At 45.5% G+C, this 21,333-nt stretch overlaps 2 protein-coding genes across 3 annotated transcripts in view; both read left to right on the top strand.

The window, feature by feature from the left end:
• Nucleotides 1-18,325, top strand: part of CUNH15orf40 (chromosome unknown C15orf40 homolog) — a 55,984-nt gene extending 37,659 nt beyond the window's left edge. Inside the window, exon 7 of the transcript XR_015701699.1 lies at nt 18,257-18,325. The gene's annotated coding sequence lies outside the window, so the exon portion shown is untranslated. The remainder of the gene's footprint in view (nt 1-18,256) is intronic.
• Nucleotides 6,905-21,333, top strand: part of HOMER2 (homer scaffold protein 2) — a 58,954-nt gene continuing 44,525 nt past the window's right edge. Inside the window, exon 1 of one of the 2 annotated variants that reach the window (XM_087745471.1) lies at nt 6,905-7,088. In XM_087745471.1, coding sequence (XP_087601597.1) covers nt 6,994-7,088 — 95 coding nt within the window. In that variant the 5' untranslated portion in view covers nt 6,905-6,993. Of the gene's footprint in view, nt 7,089-11,438; nt 11,480-21,333 lie in introns of those variants that run through there. The other variant, XM_087745472.1, reaches the window with a different exon arrangement.

The raw sequence follows: 21,333 nt of genomic DNA, 5'->3' as shown, positions 1-21,333 counted from the left end.
CTGGCACTCTGTCTGTACTGCTCAGTCCTTTGAGAAATTCATCCAGGCGTGGGATCCAGATACCTCTGCCCACAAAGAAACATATAAGCCTTTATCAAGCCACTGGGCATTCATGTAAATGAATCAGATCTCTGGTGTATCTGTGGAAATGTCTTCCTTTTCCAGTAAGGCAAGCAAGGAGCTGATTAAGGGGCAAAGTCCACCTATGAGTAAGTCCTAAGGAAATAAAAAGAATGAGGTATTTTGCACCAGTCTGAAGTCCTACAAGCAACCAAGGCAAGCTGTCCTGGAGAACTAAAATGCTCTGAAAGGTCTGGCCCCAGCCTCTCTTCCTCTGTCCTATTTTATATGGGAATAGTGGTTTTTTGGGAGATTGAGGGTGGGGATGCAGTGGGGAGTGACCCTTCAGGGAGGGAGCTGGGGGATGGAGACCTGTCTGCTGGCATGTCCAGGACCCTGGGAGAAGGGCGAGGGGGAGGCAGGGTGTCTTGGAGGAGGACAGGCTGCAAAAAGAAAAAAACACATTTCTCATTACAGCCCCTAGGAACATCCCACATCGCCTTCTCACCCCTTCCCATGGGTCCCACTGCTCTGCCCTCCCTTTCCTTCCACCGTGCCCATCCCACATCCCCGCACGTCCCTGATTACACCCTGAAATTGTACCCACCACTGCAAAAAGGCAGGTGTGGGGCAGCAAAATTCAGTTTTGCTTATGCTGCTTGAGCTGGCTCTGGTCTCACGGCCAGGATTTGTTCTACACATGACTCAGGACCACAGCAGAATCCCCGGCTCAGCTATGGGCCCTTGGCCCCGCAGCCCCCTCGGAGGCCAGACCCCCTTCCTGCTGCAGGAGAGAGGGCTGCAATGAGCCTGGGGGGGTCTTCTCCACCTCCCCTCTTTCCTATCCCCCCGTCTGCTGTGGCAGCATGACCCGCTCGCCCGGCTCACTGACCCGCACCCACACCAGCCATCGTTCATGCACCGTAGAGCCCGACACAGCCAGTATAGCGGAATGGGCTAATTAAAAAGGCAGCATTTAAAATGCCAGTCCGTGGTTGCTTGGAAATGTAATCCAACTTTGGTATTATTTTCGAGCTTAGATTTTTGAATCCAAAATTCCATGTGACGGAAGAGATGGGTATTTAAACAGATGTCTGCAATTTCTTTAAAAAATAGAGATTGAGTTACAGATGGTAGAAAGGGCCTGAGAATTAAAAACTCCTGAGCTACAAGAAAATTTACATGTGAGCAAAATGATTTGCTGAAATGAATGGTCATGCAATTCTGCATGTTTGAAAATTAAGCTTCTTTCATGAGAAATGTGAATATCTTTTCCCTTCTATATTACCTGCTTCTCTACTAGTAGCCTTGGCTGTCACCTTCTTCGTCACAGCCAAGTCTCAGTATGAGGGTCCTGTTTCTAACAGACGAGGCATATAGTTCTTTTCTTCTCCTATCTCTTGTACAATTTGGCCTGCCAGGACCAAAAATTTTTATCTGAATTAGCTTAAAAAGAAAACTGATCTACCCCATCTGCATAACCAGTGCCCAATTGCTCTAACCTCCATTTTATAAATCACAAATAAATGGAATTTTGTGATGTAAGCCTGGAAGGAAACCAGGAAACATCATCTGTACTTGCAGATGAAATGGATTTTTTTTTTTCCTCCTTTGGGGATTTAAAAAGAAAATGACCAAAATAAACTTTGAGCGAAAAAGCTGATAACTTCTAAAGTGACATATGAAATGCAAAGCGCTGCGTATTGGAAGGGAAAAACTGAAGACATATGGTACAGTTTTGAGGAGTAATTCAGGATCCAGCTCATCAGCTGGGAGACCTGTGCATTGCTGTAAGTAGCTTTATGAAGATCCCCACTCATGCATATGTGCTCAAAAAAAAAAAAAAAAGCAGTATTAGGATGTATATGAAAGAAGTAGACTCAAATACAAGCTGGAAGGGGACTTTTACATGCAGTGCTCCTCACCTACTCTGCAGAGTCCCAGTCTGTCCATTGCAAAACCAGTTCAAATTAGCATAGTTTCAGAGAAGAGCAGCAAGACCCACTGGGTGCAGAAAAAATCTGTCATGCAAAGAGTGACCAACCTTATTTACTTTACAGTGGAGGGGACGCAATCAAAGTGTCTACATCAATGAAAACATTAAGAAGGAGAATTGGGAGTATCTGTTTTCTCTGTCTTACCTTGCAAGTACAAAGAAATAGGTCTGTTAAAGGGAACAAGGTTTGCTCCAAGTATGGGACCACCTTTACAAATGTTCGGGTTCAGTGTGCGCTCCGGGATGTGTCCCAGGCTGGATTTCTAGTAGACCAAAGAACAGAGGACGCCTAGAGGATCTGTCCCAAATTGTTTATTAAAGCTGACGGATACTCTCTGAGTACACCAGTATTATTAGAAATCCATCAGCCCCTTACAATTTTGCAGCCTTCAACACTGTGCTGGGTACTTACATTCAGGGCTGGGAGACCTGTGGTGGCTGGTAGGGCATTATTCCGGTTTTGCTGGCTTGCTTTCTGTGTCTGTTTTTTTTCTCTCTAAAATCTTACTTAATAGTATTTTTGTTAGCTGTGTATTTGTCTTCATTCAGAAGGCAGCGCACACCACAGTGTGACAATGACAGCTCTTTGCACTTACATGAAAATCTGCTTTGAACTGATATTTGCATATTTTACAGGACAACTTTTTGAAAGTAATGTAGAACGCTTGTGTACCTTCTATTACTCCACTTAGACAGGAGCTTCCTGGCACTAAGTAATTATACATATAAGAATAAACTGCAAAGAATAATAAGAGAATGTTCAACCTACTCTTTCAAAGATGATTGACAAAATGCTTTTAAAAATGGGCTTCTCCTTTTTTACTTTTAAAGACACAGAAAGTAGTCCTAACTGATTGTTCCTGCGTTGTTTCTGGAGGAGAGTGGAGAGGAGGACTGCTTTCACCTTAGAAACCACATGAATGTCAGCTTTGGGGGGGGTTCTGTCTTGCTGGAGGACTTGTTGCAGGTCTCAGAGGTTTATTGTGAGCTCTGACATTTTAATTGAAAGGACAGGAGTGTTGATTTTTTTAAACAAATAGATCCTTTGTCCAAATTGTTTATTAGCTATTGGATTAAGTAAGTATTAACAACAAAAATCGTAAATCGGAGTGTTTTCAACAGTCTGACTTAAAACCCTTTCTTTTCTCAGTTGCTCATCTTTAAAATTTTATATCCAGTGATATTATAATTACATTAATTCTCCATTTGTCAGGGGATTTTGAAAACTAATTCTCTGTTTCAAATGTAAAAATCAAGAATTCCCCAAAGCTTTTTTGGTTAAACTTCTGGATAACATTTAGAGCTTGAAAATGGTTGGTTATTTGTCAAAGAAAAAAAAAGGAGGGGGGGAATGGCACAGTTCTGTTGGAGTAAAAAAATGCAAATTTCATCAGTCTAGTTGGAAAAAAGAGAAAATCACAGTATTGAATATTTTATTTAATACTATCATCTGCCATGGGAAATAGGGAGAAGACTGTCTTGAAGTATAATAGTTGAAAAAGACTAAACAGCAGGTTTTCTGAAATAAAAGTATATCTAAAATAAAATAGAGTTGCAAAAGAGGACAATAGTGAAAGGCAAACAAAAGGAGAGAACAGAAAAACTGCGAGAGAGGAAGAGACCGCTGAGCTCTTTGCTTTTCCGAACGCAGACTGGGTACCTACTCCTGATTGCTAGATCAGTTTTCTGAAAAGGATACTCACCCTGTATCTAGGAATCAAAAAATCATGTCTTTAGGAGGCCCGTGGGAATAGGAGAAATTTCTCATTTAAAGAAGTTACATCCATTTACAGAACGTGGATATTTTTATTGCTCAGCTTGAATCGTACCGAGGGATCCTGTGCCTTCAGTATTTTGAGTCTTCCTGAACCGTGCCACAGTAATAAGAGCACACTTGTGAATACTAAATGAGGACTGAATTACCATCATGTACACATCCTGCATCGGAGCCAAATCGGAAGTGAAATATCATGTCACATGTGAAAGCTTAAGAACTGATTAATTTTGATAGCATATTTATAGTTCTCATTTACGGAGAACTCAAAATACTTTAAGAAAATGCAATACTAAATTACACTAAAATAATGTAAATCAATGGGAACCATACACCAACTAGGACTCTTGGTGATGGCGGAGGAGTTCAAGATGGACCTGTCTGTAGAGCAATCGCTTCATTCAGTATTGATGATGTTAAACGGTTTGCGTGAGATCTGGGCCTCGTTCAAATCCATGAGTCTTTTACCATTGACTTAAACTGAGGACAGGACTTCATCCTCTTTTTGGCAGAGATAAGAGGACAACAACAGTGTGCCGCACTTCAGAAAGAGGAGCATCTCATCCATTTGGAAGAATAGAGGGGATTTCAGATGGAGGGAGTGCACTTACAGAAACCCAAATATGAGCAGAAATCTGGGTTAACTCGCTGTCTGCCAGACCAAATGTCTCAGGGTCCTTGGGAAATGGGACCACAACTCTGTCTCTTCTAGAAGACAGTTCTGAAAAGAGCGTGAATCAAATGGGAAGACCTTACGAACAAAAGCAATATGCAAAATTTTGTATCATGCGAATTTCACAGCCAGTTATGCTTCCATAAGCTTCAGCTTTTTTTATGATCAGGGATGAAAATACACTCTTGAATGCAAGATTGGAAAAGATTAAAACATTAGAAAATGCTAAGGCAACTGCAGTTCCAATTTCCAATTTTCATCTTATCATGACACATGTAGTAAGTGCATTACCCCATTTTGATCCAATTCCGTCAGGTATTTGTAAGTCACAATACAGCGCTGGTTCATAAACCACAGCTTTCGGATGCTCACCAAAATGAGCTAATTAATCAGAGAGGACTAAGACAACCCCCCCTCTGATGAATGGAGTACGGAATTTAATGAAATAAAGTAAAAGTGGTGTAAAACAGTGAGATAAAATCATCCGCTTTATGGTGGGAGTTTTTTCCGCAAGATTGCCAGGCTGCTATTTTTTCCCCTTGGAGAACGCTGCCCCTCACTGTTTCCCCAGGAAGAGAGGAACAGTCATATCGAAGCGATATTGAAGGCTGCAGCCCATCGTGAACACGAAAGAATTGTCACTTTTGCCATGACTATCCCGGCGAACACGGAACCTCGCCTTCAGTTGGCAGGGCGGGACTTGGGAAGTCTTTAGATGTCAGTGATTAGGTACGGAGTTAAGGCTCCTTCAACATCCACGGTAACGGTCCGACCACGGGAAGGAGAGGGGATGCGTTGGAGTGGTGTCATCCCCCAGCCTTTTGAAAATGTCCATGTAATTCACCCTGCTTTTGTTCCCCCTGGCATAGACTTTATTTGAGTGTATGGGGCTGAAATTCCGTTCTGGTGTTCCAGACATCAGGAAATAGTTGTCTGTCAAAGCGGGAGACAGTTTCATTGTCCGTAGCTGGAAGGTGTTATGTTGCTGGTTAAGTTTTCCTTTGAGGGTTCCCATGAGGTCCCCAGGTAACACTGGGGACAACCCCAGTTATTACAGACAAAGCTAAAGCAAGCGAACATAAAGCCTTTCCCACAACTTCTAATCTTTCTTTGAAAGAAATTATAAATCAACATGAGATTAAAAAAAAAGATGAAAATAATCTCTCTTGATGGCAGGGTATTAATTATAACTTTGTGTGGGAGAAGTTAAAATCCTCTCTTAGGTGTGAATTGGGCGTCTTTTCCTCACAAAGGAATAACTGTGTCCGTGTAGCACAGTCCTACGAATACCCCAACGAGCAGGTCCAGGGCTTTCCTATGGATTTGTGTCCTGTGATTGCCTGTCCGATGGCCGTGTCAGCCCCGTGGCTGGGCAGCCGTAACACGGCTCTTCCACACTAGTGCCATTTTTCCTTCAGTGGAAAGGAATCTTCCCTCTATCTTCGTCAAACCTACAGGGAAATAATAGCTTTGGGACCAGGGCTGGCACAGATTTGCAGGGGGGCTGAGGAGGGCCACAAGAGGGGTAGCCCCCCCGTTTGTACTCCTGATGCAGTTTGCATTTCGGGGTTGAGCAGCAGGCTGGTGGCTGGGTGCGAGACCCAGAGCAGGACCGTGGGGCTAAGTCTGCCACGGCCCATTGCCAGCCTGTGGCTGAAGTGGCCCAGCGGCTCCGAAGCCCCTTGGGATGGCAGGGCAGGCACGCGCAAACGGCCTGCGCCCCTTCACTTCCCCGGGGAAACGGATTAGAAGGGTGAGAGGCGGGGGGGCTGACGGCGGGCGGGAATCGCCTGCTGGGGTTCCGCCAGGTCGGAGGGGCGCCCCGGGACCCGCGCTGGGGCCGCAGCCGCGCCCGCGCCGCGGAGCCGGGGCTGCGGGCGGGGCGCGCTCCCGCTGCGGGGCGGCCGGTGCCGGGGCGGCCGGTGCCGGGGCGGCAGGTCGGGAAGCAGCCGGTCTCCCGGGGAACCCGCTCCCGGCAGGAGCGCGGCCGGGGCCGCCGGTCTGGGCTGCCCCGTCTCGCCGCTGGGGCTTGGCGGCAGCGGGCGGGGCGGCTCGGGGGGCACCCCCACAACTTCACCCGAAGTTTTCCCGCCCCCCCCCCCCCCCGGCAGGTCGCACCCCCCCGGCGCGGGTACCGGGGGAGGAGATGCTGAAGCCTCCCGCCGCGGCTCCTCGCTCCCCACCCGGGGCTCAAACCCCCGCGCAGCGACTCTCGCCACCGCCTGCCCGGGCCCGGGGCGAGGAGCGGAGGGGCCGCGGGGGCGCGCCCCGCCGCCCCGCCCCGCCCCGCCCCGCTCCGCCCCGCCGCCCCCGCGCTGCCGCCTGGCAGGGCGGCGGGTGCGGCGGGAGGCTGCTCGGTGCCGCCGCCGCCCGGGAGGGAGGTTATGTAAGGGGGGAGGGAGGCGGCGGGAGGAGGAGCAGGACGCCTCGCCGCCGCCGCCGTGCAGCCGGGCAGCCGCAGCCAGCCGGGGCCGGGGCCGGGGCGGCCGCATGTGCGAAGTGGGGACGCGGCCGCCGCTGGCCGCCGAGCGCGGGGAGCCGCCCGGGGGTGCCGCCGCCGCCGCCGAAAGGTGCCGAGACATGGGGTGAGTCCGCCGGGCCCCGGCCCCGCGTGGGCGCCGCGTCCCGCCCCGACCCACGCGTGGGCGCCGCCTCCGCCGCCCCGGCCCCGCGCCCCGACCCACGCGTGGGCGCCGCCTCCCGCCCCGGCCCCGCCGCAGGTGCGCCCGGCCGCCCTGGGAGCGCTGCCGAAACCGGCGTTTTATAACGTAATTAATCATTTACCGCCCGCTCGGAGCGGCGGCGGGAGGCTCCCGCCCGGGGCACCGGCGGAGCGGGCGCGCAGCGGAGGAGCCCCCCGGCCCCGTGGCCGTGGCAGGATCCCCGCTGGCACAGGCGCGGGCTGGGTCCGGTCGCTGGCCGGGAGGCGGTGGGATGCGCGCCGGTCTGAGCAGCGGGTTCATTGCCAGCTGTTGGTGCTCCGGTTCAGCAGAGCTCTCGGCTGCTGGAGGCACACCATAAACTTGCCTGAACTGTGCCAGTTGTTCGCCGATATGTGTAAATATTACCACCACCACCCCCTTTTTTTTTTTTTTTTTAACGTGCCAGAAGTCTCTGATCACATGCGATGGCCTCTTGGAGAATTCACCTTGCTCTTTCCAAAAACCGGTCCTGCGTTTTCCCTGTCCTCTAACTTCAACGAGGGGACAAAAGCCAAATGCTGGCATTAGAGCAGTGTGTGGACTGAATATCGGGAAACAGAGGTTAATGTTGTGCTTTCGGCTTAAACTATATATAGGTTTGAGATCCGCTCGACCAGAATGTCTTGGGGGATTCCAAACCCACACATTTAATTTGCTTTATTTTTATCCTATTATGCTCTCTTACACCTTTTCTCTTCCTTGCCTCTCCTCACCCCCCTGTGGCAAGGTATCATTCTCCAGTTTCTGAGCTTCCTCATGCTGCTTCCAACTATGCAAACTCCCGCTATAGATTTGGTTATTACTGTCAAAGGGATATAATTCAAGGCAATATGGATAAATAATGAATTAAAATGCCATGCGTGTGTCTGAATTTGATACCCAGGAGTACTGAACAGGAGCACAGGGGCAGAGGGAGAAATAAGATCTAAGTGAGTATCTCGCTGTGTTTCACTTCAGGATTACAAGGGGCTCGTCTGCTTCTTAATTATGTAAAGTTCCACTGGGAAATAAACCAGAAACCGTCGTTGGGGTTGGGGAAAGAAGCATCAAAACCTGGCTGGAGCAGCGCTGCCCCACTGAGTCCAGGATGGTCAGAAACATCCATCCAAGGGAAACTCGCCTCCCTCATTTTACCTGGGCATCTCTAAAGGGAATTGTCTTTATGGTCGTCATTTTTAACCGTTTCCATACTGGTAGATCAGTTCAGCTGCAAAGTTTAGCTGTGGCTTGGAGAGAGTCGAGCAGAAGGTCGCAGTGGTCCCCACCCCCGTCGGTAAGTCAGTCGTAGCTCTGGGCTCGGCATGGTCCTGCGCTGCCTCCAGAGCTGTTGAAGCTGCGAAGGACTTGAAGGCTTTCGAGTGCTCTGGTTGTGCTCGTGTCTGCGCTGCTATGTACGCGGTGTTGAGTCATGCGGACTTGTACAGGTACCAGGCACGTTCACCAGTCTAGTTCAATATCCTAATTTAATGTGTTTCACTTCAAGTAAGTTATTTCAGTCTTACACCGGTGCACGTGAGATCAAGCTCCCAGTGTCATTCATTCCCAGAGTTTCGGCGTGGGTTGTACACAGTCGTACACTCTGTACAGAGTGCAGACGAGGTGTTTCTTGGGTATACGTTTTTCCAGTGTCTCACGTCGTTATCTTGCCATTCACCCTTCTGATACAGAGAACTTGGAAGCACGTTTGTGACAGTGTTATTGCAGCCGTGGCTTAGCACACGTGACACAGGAGCAGCCCCTCAGGTTCCTCCCTGTTCCATCTCCTCTGGCAAATCCTTCACCTCTGCGTGCTCCAGCTTTTCCTTCTGTGAAATGGGCACCTCCGTACTCATCTGTCTTTGTGAAGCATGTTGTGATCAGAGCACAGAGCTCAGTCTTTCTTACCTGAAAGAATGTCTTTTGTCCCAGGCATTCCAGTGGGATTTGCTTCCTGGGTGCATTTTGGTGTCACATATGGGGCACGTTCTCACAGACATGGTGACAATAACTTGACTCTTAGCTCTTAATATATTTTTTCTTTTTTTTTTTTTCTTTTTTTTTTTTTTTCCTGGGGATGACCATTGCTAATGATTCATTTAAATGCTGCCTATGGATTTGGCAGTGACTGATGGTGCTACGAAACCTGATATAGCTACTTGAGCTCAGCAAAGCTATTTAAATTGCTTATTAACTGTGAGCTGAGCTACTTAAACTGTTGTTTTAGTTCAACTTCCTAGCCAGCAAGGTAGTGTCAAGTTTTACAAAAGTAATTTACATGTTTAAAAAAAATTAATGTCTGTAATTCAGGGGATGTGAAAACAATGTTGTAAAAAAAAGCGTCCAAGCAAAAAAAAAAAGTCTGCTTCAATGCCCATTAAAGTCAATGTGAAGGTTCCTGCTGGCTGAAAACCATGGTCTCTGGGTCAAGCGACTGTTAAGGATCTCAGTGGACAAATGTTTACTTTAAAGGGAACAAATCTTTTCCTAAATCACCACTTTCTCCTGCCCAGCGTACCTGATAACTGCTGTTACCTCAATAGCAGATCTTGAACTTTAGCTATTTGAAAACCACAATATAACACATTTCCAGCTGTAGGAATCTTTGTCTGAAAATACCGCTTGATTTGTCTCTTGGTGTTGCAAGCCAAGGGCTAACACAACCAAGAAAGTGGCTTGCTTGTCTATGGCTCTGATTTTAGTGAGCTGTGCCTACTCATCTAATAGGTGTGGTCTGATTCAATTTGACCTCGATTTAAGCAGTCTAAGCTAACTTTCCAGTTATAAAGATGCTTCCTATAAATATAAATATTTCTTGTTATGAGGCATGTGGCAAGTATCCAGTTTGGATTAGACCTGTAAATCACTTCACTGCTGCTGAAGCTGTTATTTATATTATCTGTTGGATTAAAACTTAACTAATTTAAATACCCTCTAGCAATAAAATTGAATTTTAAATCTGTTTTATAAATCATATCAACATGAAAATCGGGCTTCTGAGTGTTAGAAATCATTGCAGAAAGCTGTACAACAGTGTAGAAGTGTGTGCTATACAGGTTAATGATGAACTAGCTCATAGCACACATTTCTTTTGGCTGATATGAGATGGCTTCTCTGTGCTGCTTCCACAGGGGCTAAGGAGGCAAATTAGTCCCATCCAGCTGGGATCCATCCGTACCTCCCCTGGGTGGGCTTCCTCCAGGAAGGTGGGAAAAGGCGAGTTTCCAAACCTGGATCAAGCAATGAAGTCACCTCATCTTAAGGAGACTGGACTCATGAACAAAACTCTGCCCCTCCTGTAATATTTTCATGAAAAGGTGCAGTTGGGGGCCTATATTTCTGAGAGCAGTCACATGTAATATTTTTATTATGCAGTGACATTTGAGAGCATCAGGGAAGTTTGCCTTCCACTCTTCCCTTCTGCTGTTAGCAGTAGTAATGTCCATCGGCCAACATACACCTTTATTTGGGGAGTAAAAGGCAAACAAATGGCAGGACGAGGAAAGAAGGTGGTGAAGGAAGCAGAACATGTGATGAAGCTAGTGTTATAGGAAGACATTCATTTTGGACAGTGTTCAAGCCGGCCTTTCCCGGTACCAGCAGTACTTTAGATACCATGGTGATAAGCTTCGCCTATGAAGCTCTGTAGTGTGGAATAGCATGTTGCAGGGGAAATTTACCTTGGCCGCCGTCCAGCTCCCGCTGAAATCCACGGGAGTCTTGCGCCAGCTCCCTCCAAAGTTTGGCCGAGCCATCTGTCTACGAGGGAAGGGGGCATCGTGGGACCCAGGAGTGGCGGGCAGATAACGGCACCCAACTTTCACTGCAAAGCGGGTGTCCCTCAAAGCAGGGCTGGGGCGAGTGTATGCCCAAACGCAGCTGCGTTGGTACTGTGAGCTCAGGGACTCTTTTTTTGAGGTTTTAAGGTCAGCAGCTTCAGTTCAGTTCAGTTCCTAGCATAGCTCAGGGGGGCAGATTGTATCAGGCATCATCCAACTGGTGATGGTGTTGGTGTTCAAGGAAAAGGACTGAGATTTGATAGATGCTGAAGCTGTTAATCTCATGATTTTTGAAGCAGCTGGCTGGGGATGCTTGATTCTTCACAGCCTTCGTTCCTTATGTAGCTATTCCCATTTTGCAGAGGCTGCTGTTCTGACTTGGAGAATTCGGTATCTCTATGTACAGATACAGGTGTCTGTACAAAATACAGTGGAAAAATCAGGTCCAGAGAACTTTGAGTTCTGGAGCAGTATGTTGGGTTCACTGAAATGGATGGGAAAACTCCGTCGACCTCAACAGTATGTATAAAACCTGTTATATGTAGTTCCTTTCTTCTATTTAACATAATTTAAATACGGTTAGAGAGGCAGGGAGCTTGGTGGGGTGGGGGGAAGGAAAAAAAAAAAAGAGCAAATAGCTAGATCGTCATAAGGATTTGTGTATGCTTAAGATTTTGGTGTGGTTGCATTCAAGCGAGTGAACAAACCTGTAATGTTGGAGTGTTTCATCTAAGTCTGCCATCAAGTGAGAGACCTCATTGCCTCTCACACAGTTATGTGAGGAGTTTGTAACAATGCAGATAGATGCATGTAACTGAATTTGGGCAAAAATCTGTGAATAAGCTTCAAGGAAAACATGGGATAAGGAGACATTACGAAGCAAGCTAATAAAAGAGCAGCAGAAGGAAATGATGAAGGAATGATTGGCATGAAAGACAGTGGGTTAAGAAAAAAATCATAGGGTCCACTAGAGATAAGTTCTGCAAATTACAATAGGAAAAATGTGCTAGTACCACAGCTAGTTTGAGTGCCCTGGTGCAAATTTCACCAAAATTTGCTCACATCAACAATGCTGTAGAAAGAGTGAACAGAAAGAAAACTCAATGCTAAGAGAGCGATCATAGTCAAGTTGCTTTCAGCTACTCACCTAATTAATTACCACTGTAAATTTGATTATCACTTGAGAAAACACTTATAAATAAAATATCCTCCACAAAGTTGGGATGTCCCTCAAGCCCTTCTTTCTATTTGAAAAGAGGATGGTGAGTAGGTCTCCTGATAACAAAGGCATCATTTGAAATGTTAAAAAGAATTACTTGATGTTCAGTTCTTTTAAACTGAAAGTAGTTTTAATTGGTTCAACATCTGACAAAGTGTCTTAAACTGTTCAAGCATGTTCCCAGCATGACTGAAACAGGCAGAGAGGAGCAATGAGTTTGCTGAGAACCCAAGAGCAAGGGCATCAGCCTGGTTTTGCATCGAGGCTTTCTGCAGTGCTGCATATTCATTTTATTTGTTCATTTGGCTCTATTAATGCAGTGCCTACAATAAATAGCCTCACCCATGAACATACATTTAAGGACGCGTAAGCATTTTGCATCAGCTGTTGGTTTTCCTGTTGACTTTGTGGTAGGGCGTGTGCAGAGTGGGAAGGTCCTCAGTCCCGAAGGCTGCTACACGGTCAAATCTCTGCCTGCTTTCACCTTGAAGGCTGGCCATCACGTTTGTGCACTTTGTGCACCGCAAATACAGCGTGTGACTTGTTTATACTGTGTTTTGGTTGTGGCTCTTCAGGATGTAAATGTGCTTAGGGGAACGTATTTCAACTACGTTTCTCTGATAATTCAGCTGTACACCGTAAATAGCTGACAATCCTGTTATTAAATCCCAGAATGTGACAAGGGCACTGCCTTCAAACGAAGACAGGAAGCGTTAAAGCTTGAGCATTAAAGAAGCACTTTTAATGGCAAGAGCAATTAGGCAGGGAATAGACCATTAGTATCAGGGAAGGTTACTGCTGCGCCATAGCCACACATCACCCAGCACAGGTTAGAGACGGTGTGAGTAGGGGTTGTGTAATATGTACTCATGCAAAATGTACAAGATGAGATCGGGTGATGCAGTTGATCTTTGATTATATTTTTGATGACACATCCTAGCTGCTCTCTGCCTGTTTGTAAGAGAGAAATCTGCCCGCTGCTGCTGGCTTGGATGCTCTGTGCTTAGCTCATGTGTGACACGAGTAGCTGGCTGCTTACTCCTCATTGACGTAGCAACTATTAGAGGCTATTGGGCCCCCTTGCATCACTTGGAAATGCTTCGTAATGGTAATTTTGCCACTGGGGTCAGGATTAAAATGAAGATAATATTTTAAATAATTGATGCTCGAGGCGTTTTAGGATTTGTTTAAAAAAAATTGATGTTGCTGGATGACATCACCAAGCAGGACAGCCTGCTTAATGACTCATAGGGGAGCAGGAGGCTCTGCTGTGTAGGTGTGTTAGGATTTGTGGGCTTCATGTTGAAGGCTGGCAAGACTGGGAGCTTTAGCTGCAAAACAACTGTGGCTTTATCATGGAGAAGAGCGAACAGATTTGACACAGGGGAAAGAGGGCCTGGCAGTGGAGGTGTGAGCAGGAGCGACTGCTGGTTACTGCGCAAAGCTTGTTCACTTCAGAGGCAAAGCATCCTCCTTTCCTGCCTCCCCCGCACACTAGACTGATCTTATTTATTTGACGTGGCTTATCAAAATGCAAGATTGTAAGCATTTCTGAAGCGACAAACTGTTTTCCTTCCGTCTGGAAGTTTCACTGCAGCCTACAGGATTTAGAAACTCGAACCCCGCTGCAATTAAAAAAGAAATTTTCTGTAGAAGTTGCACTCTTCTGCCTACACATCCAGGGGGCCTGAGAGAGCCCTCCAGAGCAGCCAGGTGGTGTTCCCTGTTAGCATTTGCATTATAATAGTTGAAGTCCTGTAGCTGCATTCTTATCAGGCGAGATTTGGTACATCGGTGCAGCAAGACAGTAAAGGCCTCTTTGGAATACATCTAAAAATATGTAGCCAGCTTGTACAATGTTTTTTTTCTGAAGCTACTTCTAGTTGTACTGTGGATCCTTCCTTGTGGACTGTGAAATGGTGTGTATGAGTACTTACCGTAGAAATACTTGTTTGCTTCTGCTTAACGCTTTGCAGTAGATCCTCATCAGGTATGGAACACTGTATTTTGTGGAGGGGGAAAAAAAAAATCTAAAATTTAAATTGTCCATGGCTCTGAAGGGAAATGTTAATTTTATTATGTGGAGGTGTGAGCATCTTATTTTCAGTATTCGTTACTGATTATTTCATTCCTGGAAGAAGAACAGGTAGTGCAGCCAGAGCTGGGAGTATTCAGCAAGGTTTTTCCTTTTGAAAACATAGTACTTCAAGGTGCACACTGTCTCTCCTTCATATTAATTGCTTTGCAGTGACTGACTCAAGTTCTTCATTTCTGGTGAGTTGCTTTGTGATACGTAACAGCGACACTTTGTTGTTGCCTTTGTTTCATTCCCTGGTTTTATCAGGCTTTTGTATTCTGGCTTCCCACTATAAATCTGTTGCACACATCTAAAATGTCTCCCTGCAGTTGTTTAAGTGGGAACATGTGATCTGTTTTGTGATATTGAAAACCGTCAATGAGAGCATTTGAAAAAAACGGGATAAATGCTCCGAGAGGAGACGTGCAAAATGTCACCGACCAGAACTCGGGGCTGCGCTGGGGCTCCGGGCTGCTTGGAGGATGCGTGGGTAAACCTCGGGACAGTCTGACACCTTATTATTGTTTATTTCAGAGATGGTGATGTGGTGATAAAGACGAGGCAGGAGCTGTGTTCTGGTGGGTAGTTCAGACAGCAGTGCAAAGATGGCAACGGCATAGTTGTCCCCTTGTCTCTGCCATGATGTTGCCCCATCTCTAACCAGGACATACCTATGCACTGCCCCTCCAGGAAAAGCCCCCACCTCTTACACCTTCATGTAGTCCAAACCCCTGGTAGCTCCAAAGCCAAAATACTCCTCCCTGACCTGCCAGGAGGTTTCTGCCCAGACAGGGCAGCCCTGAGATGCTTATGGGCACAACGTACACCCAAGGGCACAAGCACTGCCCTTGGGTATACAAGGAGGAGATAAAAGCATCTTTGGACTCTATTTGTGTACACGTATAATCCAATGATTGTCATAGTAATCCCCTCTCCTCCAGCTGGGATAGGGAGAAATTTATTCTTTTATGAAGCAATAAAGGAGTTTTAGTTGCCTAAAACTTTACAGCACACAAGTGAATGATAGCTCTCTTTTAATGATTATTTTATTTTGTGTTTGACAGCTGTTCGTCACTTACGTAGTCCATTACAGGACACAGCTAATTTTCTGTTCCCTGTTGTTGATACAGGTGGTCGTTGTAAACTTGTATTTAATGGATCTTCTAAAAATGCTAATACATAAAAAGAGAGACTAATTTGGTTTATGGTTCTTTTCAAGATGAGCAGAAACTGGCTTGACTGAGAACAGGGATTTGCCACTTCACTACACCCACCCAAATTCAAGGAAATTCAATTAAAACTTGAATCTCTAATCTCAGTTACAATGAAACACAATAGCTGCAGAGCAAGGGTCAGGTCCCACGTTGCAGAAAGGGAGCTGCTGGTTTGGGAGTTACTGGGGGTAGACGGGGAGGCTGCTCGCCGCCTCCCAGGCAGATCCAGAAGTGCGCGTGGGGCTGTGCTTCCTCGGGGAGCTTTCCTTTCCCTCTGTGCCTCTTTCACCTTCCTCTGTGCTTTGGAGCAGGGGAATAGGTGTTTGTGCATACTGTGAAATGGCACTTTGTCTTTTGAGAGATCCAAAGGACAAATAATGTCTTTAAAGTTTCTGTGCGATCCTCAAAGATGTTCCCCAGACAAAGTTCTGAGCATCTGTTTTTTTGAGACCTTCAAAATCCCATATTATGGGAGATGCATCAGCTTTTAAGGACTTAGTCGTATGCAGCCTGATGCTCCCAACAATCTCTCTCGCCATGCTTTGCCTCCCCAGCCCGTGGTTTTGCAGAGGGCTGTGGGGAGGGCTTCCTTCTTCAGCTCGACCAAGGTCCTCATGAATAAACACCTCTCCTGCAGTTGTGGTTACCTGCTTTTCTCTCTGCAGGGAAGGTCTGAATTTACAAATCTCTCTGAATTTTTCAGTCTCAGAGCAGTAATCCTGCATATATATTGTTTAGATCTTTGCAAGAACTTTTCTCCATTGAGTTAGAAATGAGGATTTCAAATTCTATGGGGGAGAAGTTGCCCAGGTTTTTATATTTTAAGCTTAGAGTTTGGAACAGAATCAAAATATCTAATCCACTTTGCATTCCCTGTTTGGTCTTTCCTCCCTGCCTTATGAATTGGCGTCCTTGTCCTTAAGACATAGAGCAATATCGTGCGACTCTATAAGGCTTCTCCCATGAAATACCAAAGTAACATCGCACTGATTTGTGACGTGCTTTCAAATAACTGTTAAATTAGCATAAGTGACATGAGGTTCTACTGGAGAGGGTTTATGCTCATCAACTGCTTTACAGGATGACCTCTGAATTATTGGCCAGGAGAGAAAACAGACATACAACCGCTGGGAACAATTTGGGATGGTTCAGTGCTGCCTGTTATTCCCTAAAAGAATGACTGATTTCCATGAGTTAAACAGGGTGGTCCAAACTTTGCACCTTGGATCTAAGTTACTTTTCCTCCCTTTCTTTTCTTTTTTCGTCTCCTTTTGGCACTCCTCCTTCCCCCGCGGTGACATTGGAGCTGCCGCGGCTCCCTGCGGGGAGGACAGCCCGGCTGCTGCCCGGGGCGGCAGCAGCTCTGAGCCTGGGTCAAAGCGTTGGCTGCAGAGGCACATGGAAAAACACGGGGCTTGTCTGAGTTGTCTGGGGAGAAATGGGCAACTGAAATGCTCTTTTGCTGCCTTTCAGGGGTAGTAAAGCTTACCAAAAGAAAACTGTGTTTCAAGAGATCTGTAGTAGAGGCCTTAAAAGTCAAATCGATTTAATTCTTAGGGTGCTAAAGTGTGAACGTGCAAAAAGCATAGTAAGAATTTCTCACCAATTGGCACCTTATCCTCAGTGGCTGAGTGAGTACTTGATCCATTCTGCATACTAACACCAGGCACTAATTTTAGATCACAGGGACTACGAAGAGTACAGTTTCTAGCTCTTGACTTGCTGTATTTTACTTACAGCAAATAGAGGAAACTGGTGCATAAACTTTTTTCTCCTCCAGCAAGGGAGGTGTCTGCCTCCACTAGCAAGGAATCTCCTACCATGAGAGTGCACTCAAAAAAAATTACTGCGGAATACAAGACATGATTTTTAATCCTATTTTAAAACAAATAAATTTTGTTCTGAAAACGAAGCAAAAAATTATTTTAATTGCATAATATCGGTTATTATTCTAGCATAAAAGTCTGTCTAGAGCTGATTTTGCTCACATTTGTTTGGTATAAATAAGCAGTAACTTGGAGTAGAAGAGGATCAGGTCTCCTGCATGTACTCTCCTGTTGTTTTGAAGGGTGAATTTGCTGCTGCATAAATCTCATAAAAGGTTCAAAGCCCCACAGCAGAAGTATTAGTAAAGGATGCAGCCATAAGCAGGTTGTGTCATCTGGGATGCGTGTCAGCCTGATGCATTATCCATCAAATGCTTTGTTTGCATATGGTAAATACGAGGAGCTACCGGCTTTGTGCTGAAGTAGCACTGCAGAACTTAGTAATGGCTTATCCAGTCGGCAGTGAGCAGGATGAGCCTCTGGTCACCATCCAGCCAGTTTGGTTTGTTTCACAGGATTCCTGGGGCATAGTTCTGTCCTTTTGCAGTTGATTTCTCTCTTGGGAGCAGACACGGGAACAGCTAAATTCATATAGTGCACGTATAGCCCTACTCCAGAGAGCCTACTGTCTCTGGTTTGGGCAGTCCTCCACTGCATTTGCATGGGCCAGGGCTGGGTATGTGGCTACCTGTAAAAATAGGACAATAACTTCAATGTGTTTTCAACCAGAGAGCAGAGAAGGATTTAGAAAAAAATACCAGGAAAAGAAAGTATATGTATCAGTGTTGCCAACTCGCAGGGCAGCCGGCCTATCAAGCAGCAAATAGTGGCAACTAAATAAGGGCAACGCAGAACAGCTAAAATGAGGCATGTTATCCCCTGGCTATCGCAGCATCGCTGTACTCCAGCTGAGGACCCAGTACACAGCCGGTTTCATCAATAACTGTGTGATACCCGCAGGCCCTCCAGTCTGCACCGAACAGGAATCCTGGGAGAGAGCCCAATCCCAGCGTGCCCACCCGTCAGACCCCATCGTTTTTTATCCCAGTTCATGGAAAAATTATTTTAGATCATCTCATCACTTTAAACATTTTGGTAAGTGTTAATATACTTTCAGTGCAGTGGAAATAATCACCATATGGGTATAAGATTTGCCATCTGTCCAGAGATGCTGAACTACAATTAGTCCATGTAGGCCATTTATCAATCTATAAGTGACAATATTCACAGTCCTGGCAACTTTGGCTGCTGACAGAATCAGCACTTGTATAGGCCTACCTGTCTGGCTTTATTACAATCAATATATAAATGAGACAGAAAAAATCATGTCATTCAGCTTTGTCCTTCACCCTTGACAGAAAGGAAGAAAAAAAGTCTATATCGGTGTAAGTGAGACTGAGGAAATGTTATGCCTTAATTTTGTAGCACTAATTGGATTTTAAGTCTAGTAGACCTTAATTTTATAAAGGCAAAGTCAGATTTACTTGCAGTCTTTCAATCAAGGAATACCAGCAGGACAGAGTATGTCACAGGGGGAAAAATTATTATTAAATCCTCTCCTGTTGTATTAACTTCCAAGGCACAAAAAGCTAAATGTTAGAAACATGAGAAATGTGATCATTAGCATCATACAGGTAAGATTTTATTCTTCCAAGGTTTCTTGTTTGACTTCAGAAAAGTGAGAAGATGGCATTTCAGCAGAGTGAATATTTTTTTGAAATAAGGTCAAGGCCTTTTTATTTTAAAATTACTAATGATCTGACACTATAAGGGGTCTGACTTTCGACTGCTGCTGCAGAGCTAGCCCCTGGCGGGTGTCCTAGCTTGGCTGCTCAGGACTGTTAGCCTCCTGAAAGCTCGGGTTAGATTTGTAATGGCTAATGCATATCCAGGAAATAACCTGAACTTCTTATTTGGCTTTACATATTACTCGGACTCATCTTATGAAACAAGTTTATAATAAGAATGTGTGCTATGTTTTGCTTATTCTACAAATTTTCAGCCAGCCCACACTAATTTTTGAGACCCTGGTGACAGGAGAATGTAATTTTTTTTTTTTGCATATTTGCATTATAGCTTGTAGTTATGGAACCTGCATTGCATGGAAAATGCTGATACTTGAAATTAAATCCTCCCATAGCCCACACCTCGTATAACCTGTACCTCGCATAACCCACAAGGTTGGAGGCATTGGCATGCAGAAATCAGAAGTGCTGAGGGAGCAGGGCTGCGGGGATCAGAAATGGGGGGCTGTTGAGGTTCAGGAATGTCTGGGATAAGTTTCTCCCAGTACGACCTGCAAATATGCACAGTTGCTTTACTGTGGTGTTGGCAAGTTGTAGGGGATTAGTTTTGTGTTTTTACTGGTGTGTGTTTTTTGGTGGCAAGGGGAGTAGTGGATTTTTTTTTTGTTTTGGAGATAGTGTATAACCTTTCATGTATAACCTGTTGGTTAAGTTTTTCAGATTTAGTAGTTTTTCTCTCTGAAGCACAGGAGATTATCAGAGGATCTTCACTTCTGTGCTGGAGTTGCTGACAGCTTTTAATACCAACAAATAAATGTACATATCTGAGATCTGTACTGTAAATCTCTTGGCAACAGATGGTGTTATATTTTTAAAGATTAAAGTGAAAAACATTAGAAATTTCCTTTGTATTTTTATCTTGAAGCAGAAGAAATGTGTCATTCCATGATCTTATTGGCTGCTAGTAAATACATGAGTTTCAAGAACCATGTCCCCCAGTTTCTTAGAGAGGTGCTGCCTGTGTGCTAGCAGACACCAAAATACTCTGGTTGTTGATTCTATTAGTCTATTAAAATTGCCAGAAAATGGAAATCTGCTTTCTTCCACATAGTCTAATTTAAACTGCATTGAGTGGGGAGTGACGCTGGCTTTAGCTGTGCTCGTTTGTGCCCAGCCCCTTGCCCTTTCCTGACTGCAGCTGTGGGGTTCCTGGCGGTGAGCACAGGGATGCACTTGCACTGGAACCTCTCCTTGCTGTTTTCAGTACACCGTCTTTGGTGGCCTGGACTACGTTTGGTGATTTTTGCCTTCTAGGTGGTTTGCTCTCGAAGGAGGCTGGTAGTAACAAATCTGTTTAAAGATGGCAGTGCTGTTGCCAGCCTGGTGCTGTTCTCAGCACGGGCAAGTTGATACGTGTACTGAGACCCAGTGCGGGCATTGGTTTGCACCTTTCTAATCCCTTTCAGAGTAAATTGCTTATTCTTTAATTGCTTTTAATTTTTACATGCCGAAGTTTCATTAAAGGCGTGTATTAAACCATCTGTTGGCACCCTTTTTCTTGCTGTCCAATAAAGCACTCAGACCCGAGTGTTTTATTAGCCCAGGTGCTCTGGCAGCATCCCCGGTCACAGTGTGTACCCAGCACGGGGTGCGTGCCGTGCCCTGCCTCTGCTGCCTGCCTGTGGCGGCGGCCACCGGGACAAGCAAAGCCCTATCGTTTTCTTCTGACGTTACGGTTGGTAGAATTCCTTATTTGATCCTTTAGGCTGTAGATCAAAAAGAGTTATACAACTTGTTCTTTAAACTGAACTGATTGGCTTTTTTTTTTTTTTCCCCTAGTATAAGTGGAAGAAAAGCCTCAGGGGAGAGCATTTGAATAGGGTATGGGAAAGCATATCGATAATTACATGCGTGGATTAGTGCACAAAAGTACTCCCCTCCAAGGATCTGCTTAGTTCCGTGGTGTTTGAAATAATGGAGTGTTTAATCATATTATTTTGCAATAGTGAGGCTTTGATTATGCTACTGATTAAAATCAACTTTTCAGATTTCTTTGTGCAAAGATAACCTCATCTGCCATGCAAATTCTTACAGCATGGGAGAAGAAAAAGTCCTAAAGATAAGGACGCTGCCCTGGTGGTGTCAGTGGGTTTTACATGCACGAACATACATGTGGTCTTTCACTTCAATCTTAGGTTTGTGGGTACAATGTATTTTGATCATATATCCTCTGACATTTAATCTCTTCATTTTTTTAAATAAACACCAAATAGCGCACACAACCTCAAAGTA

The sequence above is a fragment of the Nipponia nippon genome, unplaced genomic scaffold (genome assembly GCF_047370975.1).
Source record: "Nipponia nippon isolate SJK-2023a ecotype South Korea unplaced genomic scaffold, ASM4737097v1 scaffold_9, whole genome shotgun sequence".
Lineage (NCBI taxonomy): Eukaryota > Metazoa > Chordata > Aves > Pelecaniformes > Threskiornithidae > Nipponia > Nipponia nippon.
The sequence above is the reverse complement of the archived record's forward strand: the minus strand, read 5'-3'. Positions and strand labels throughout refer to the sequence as shown.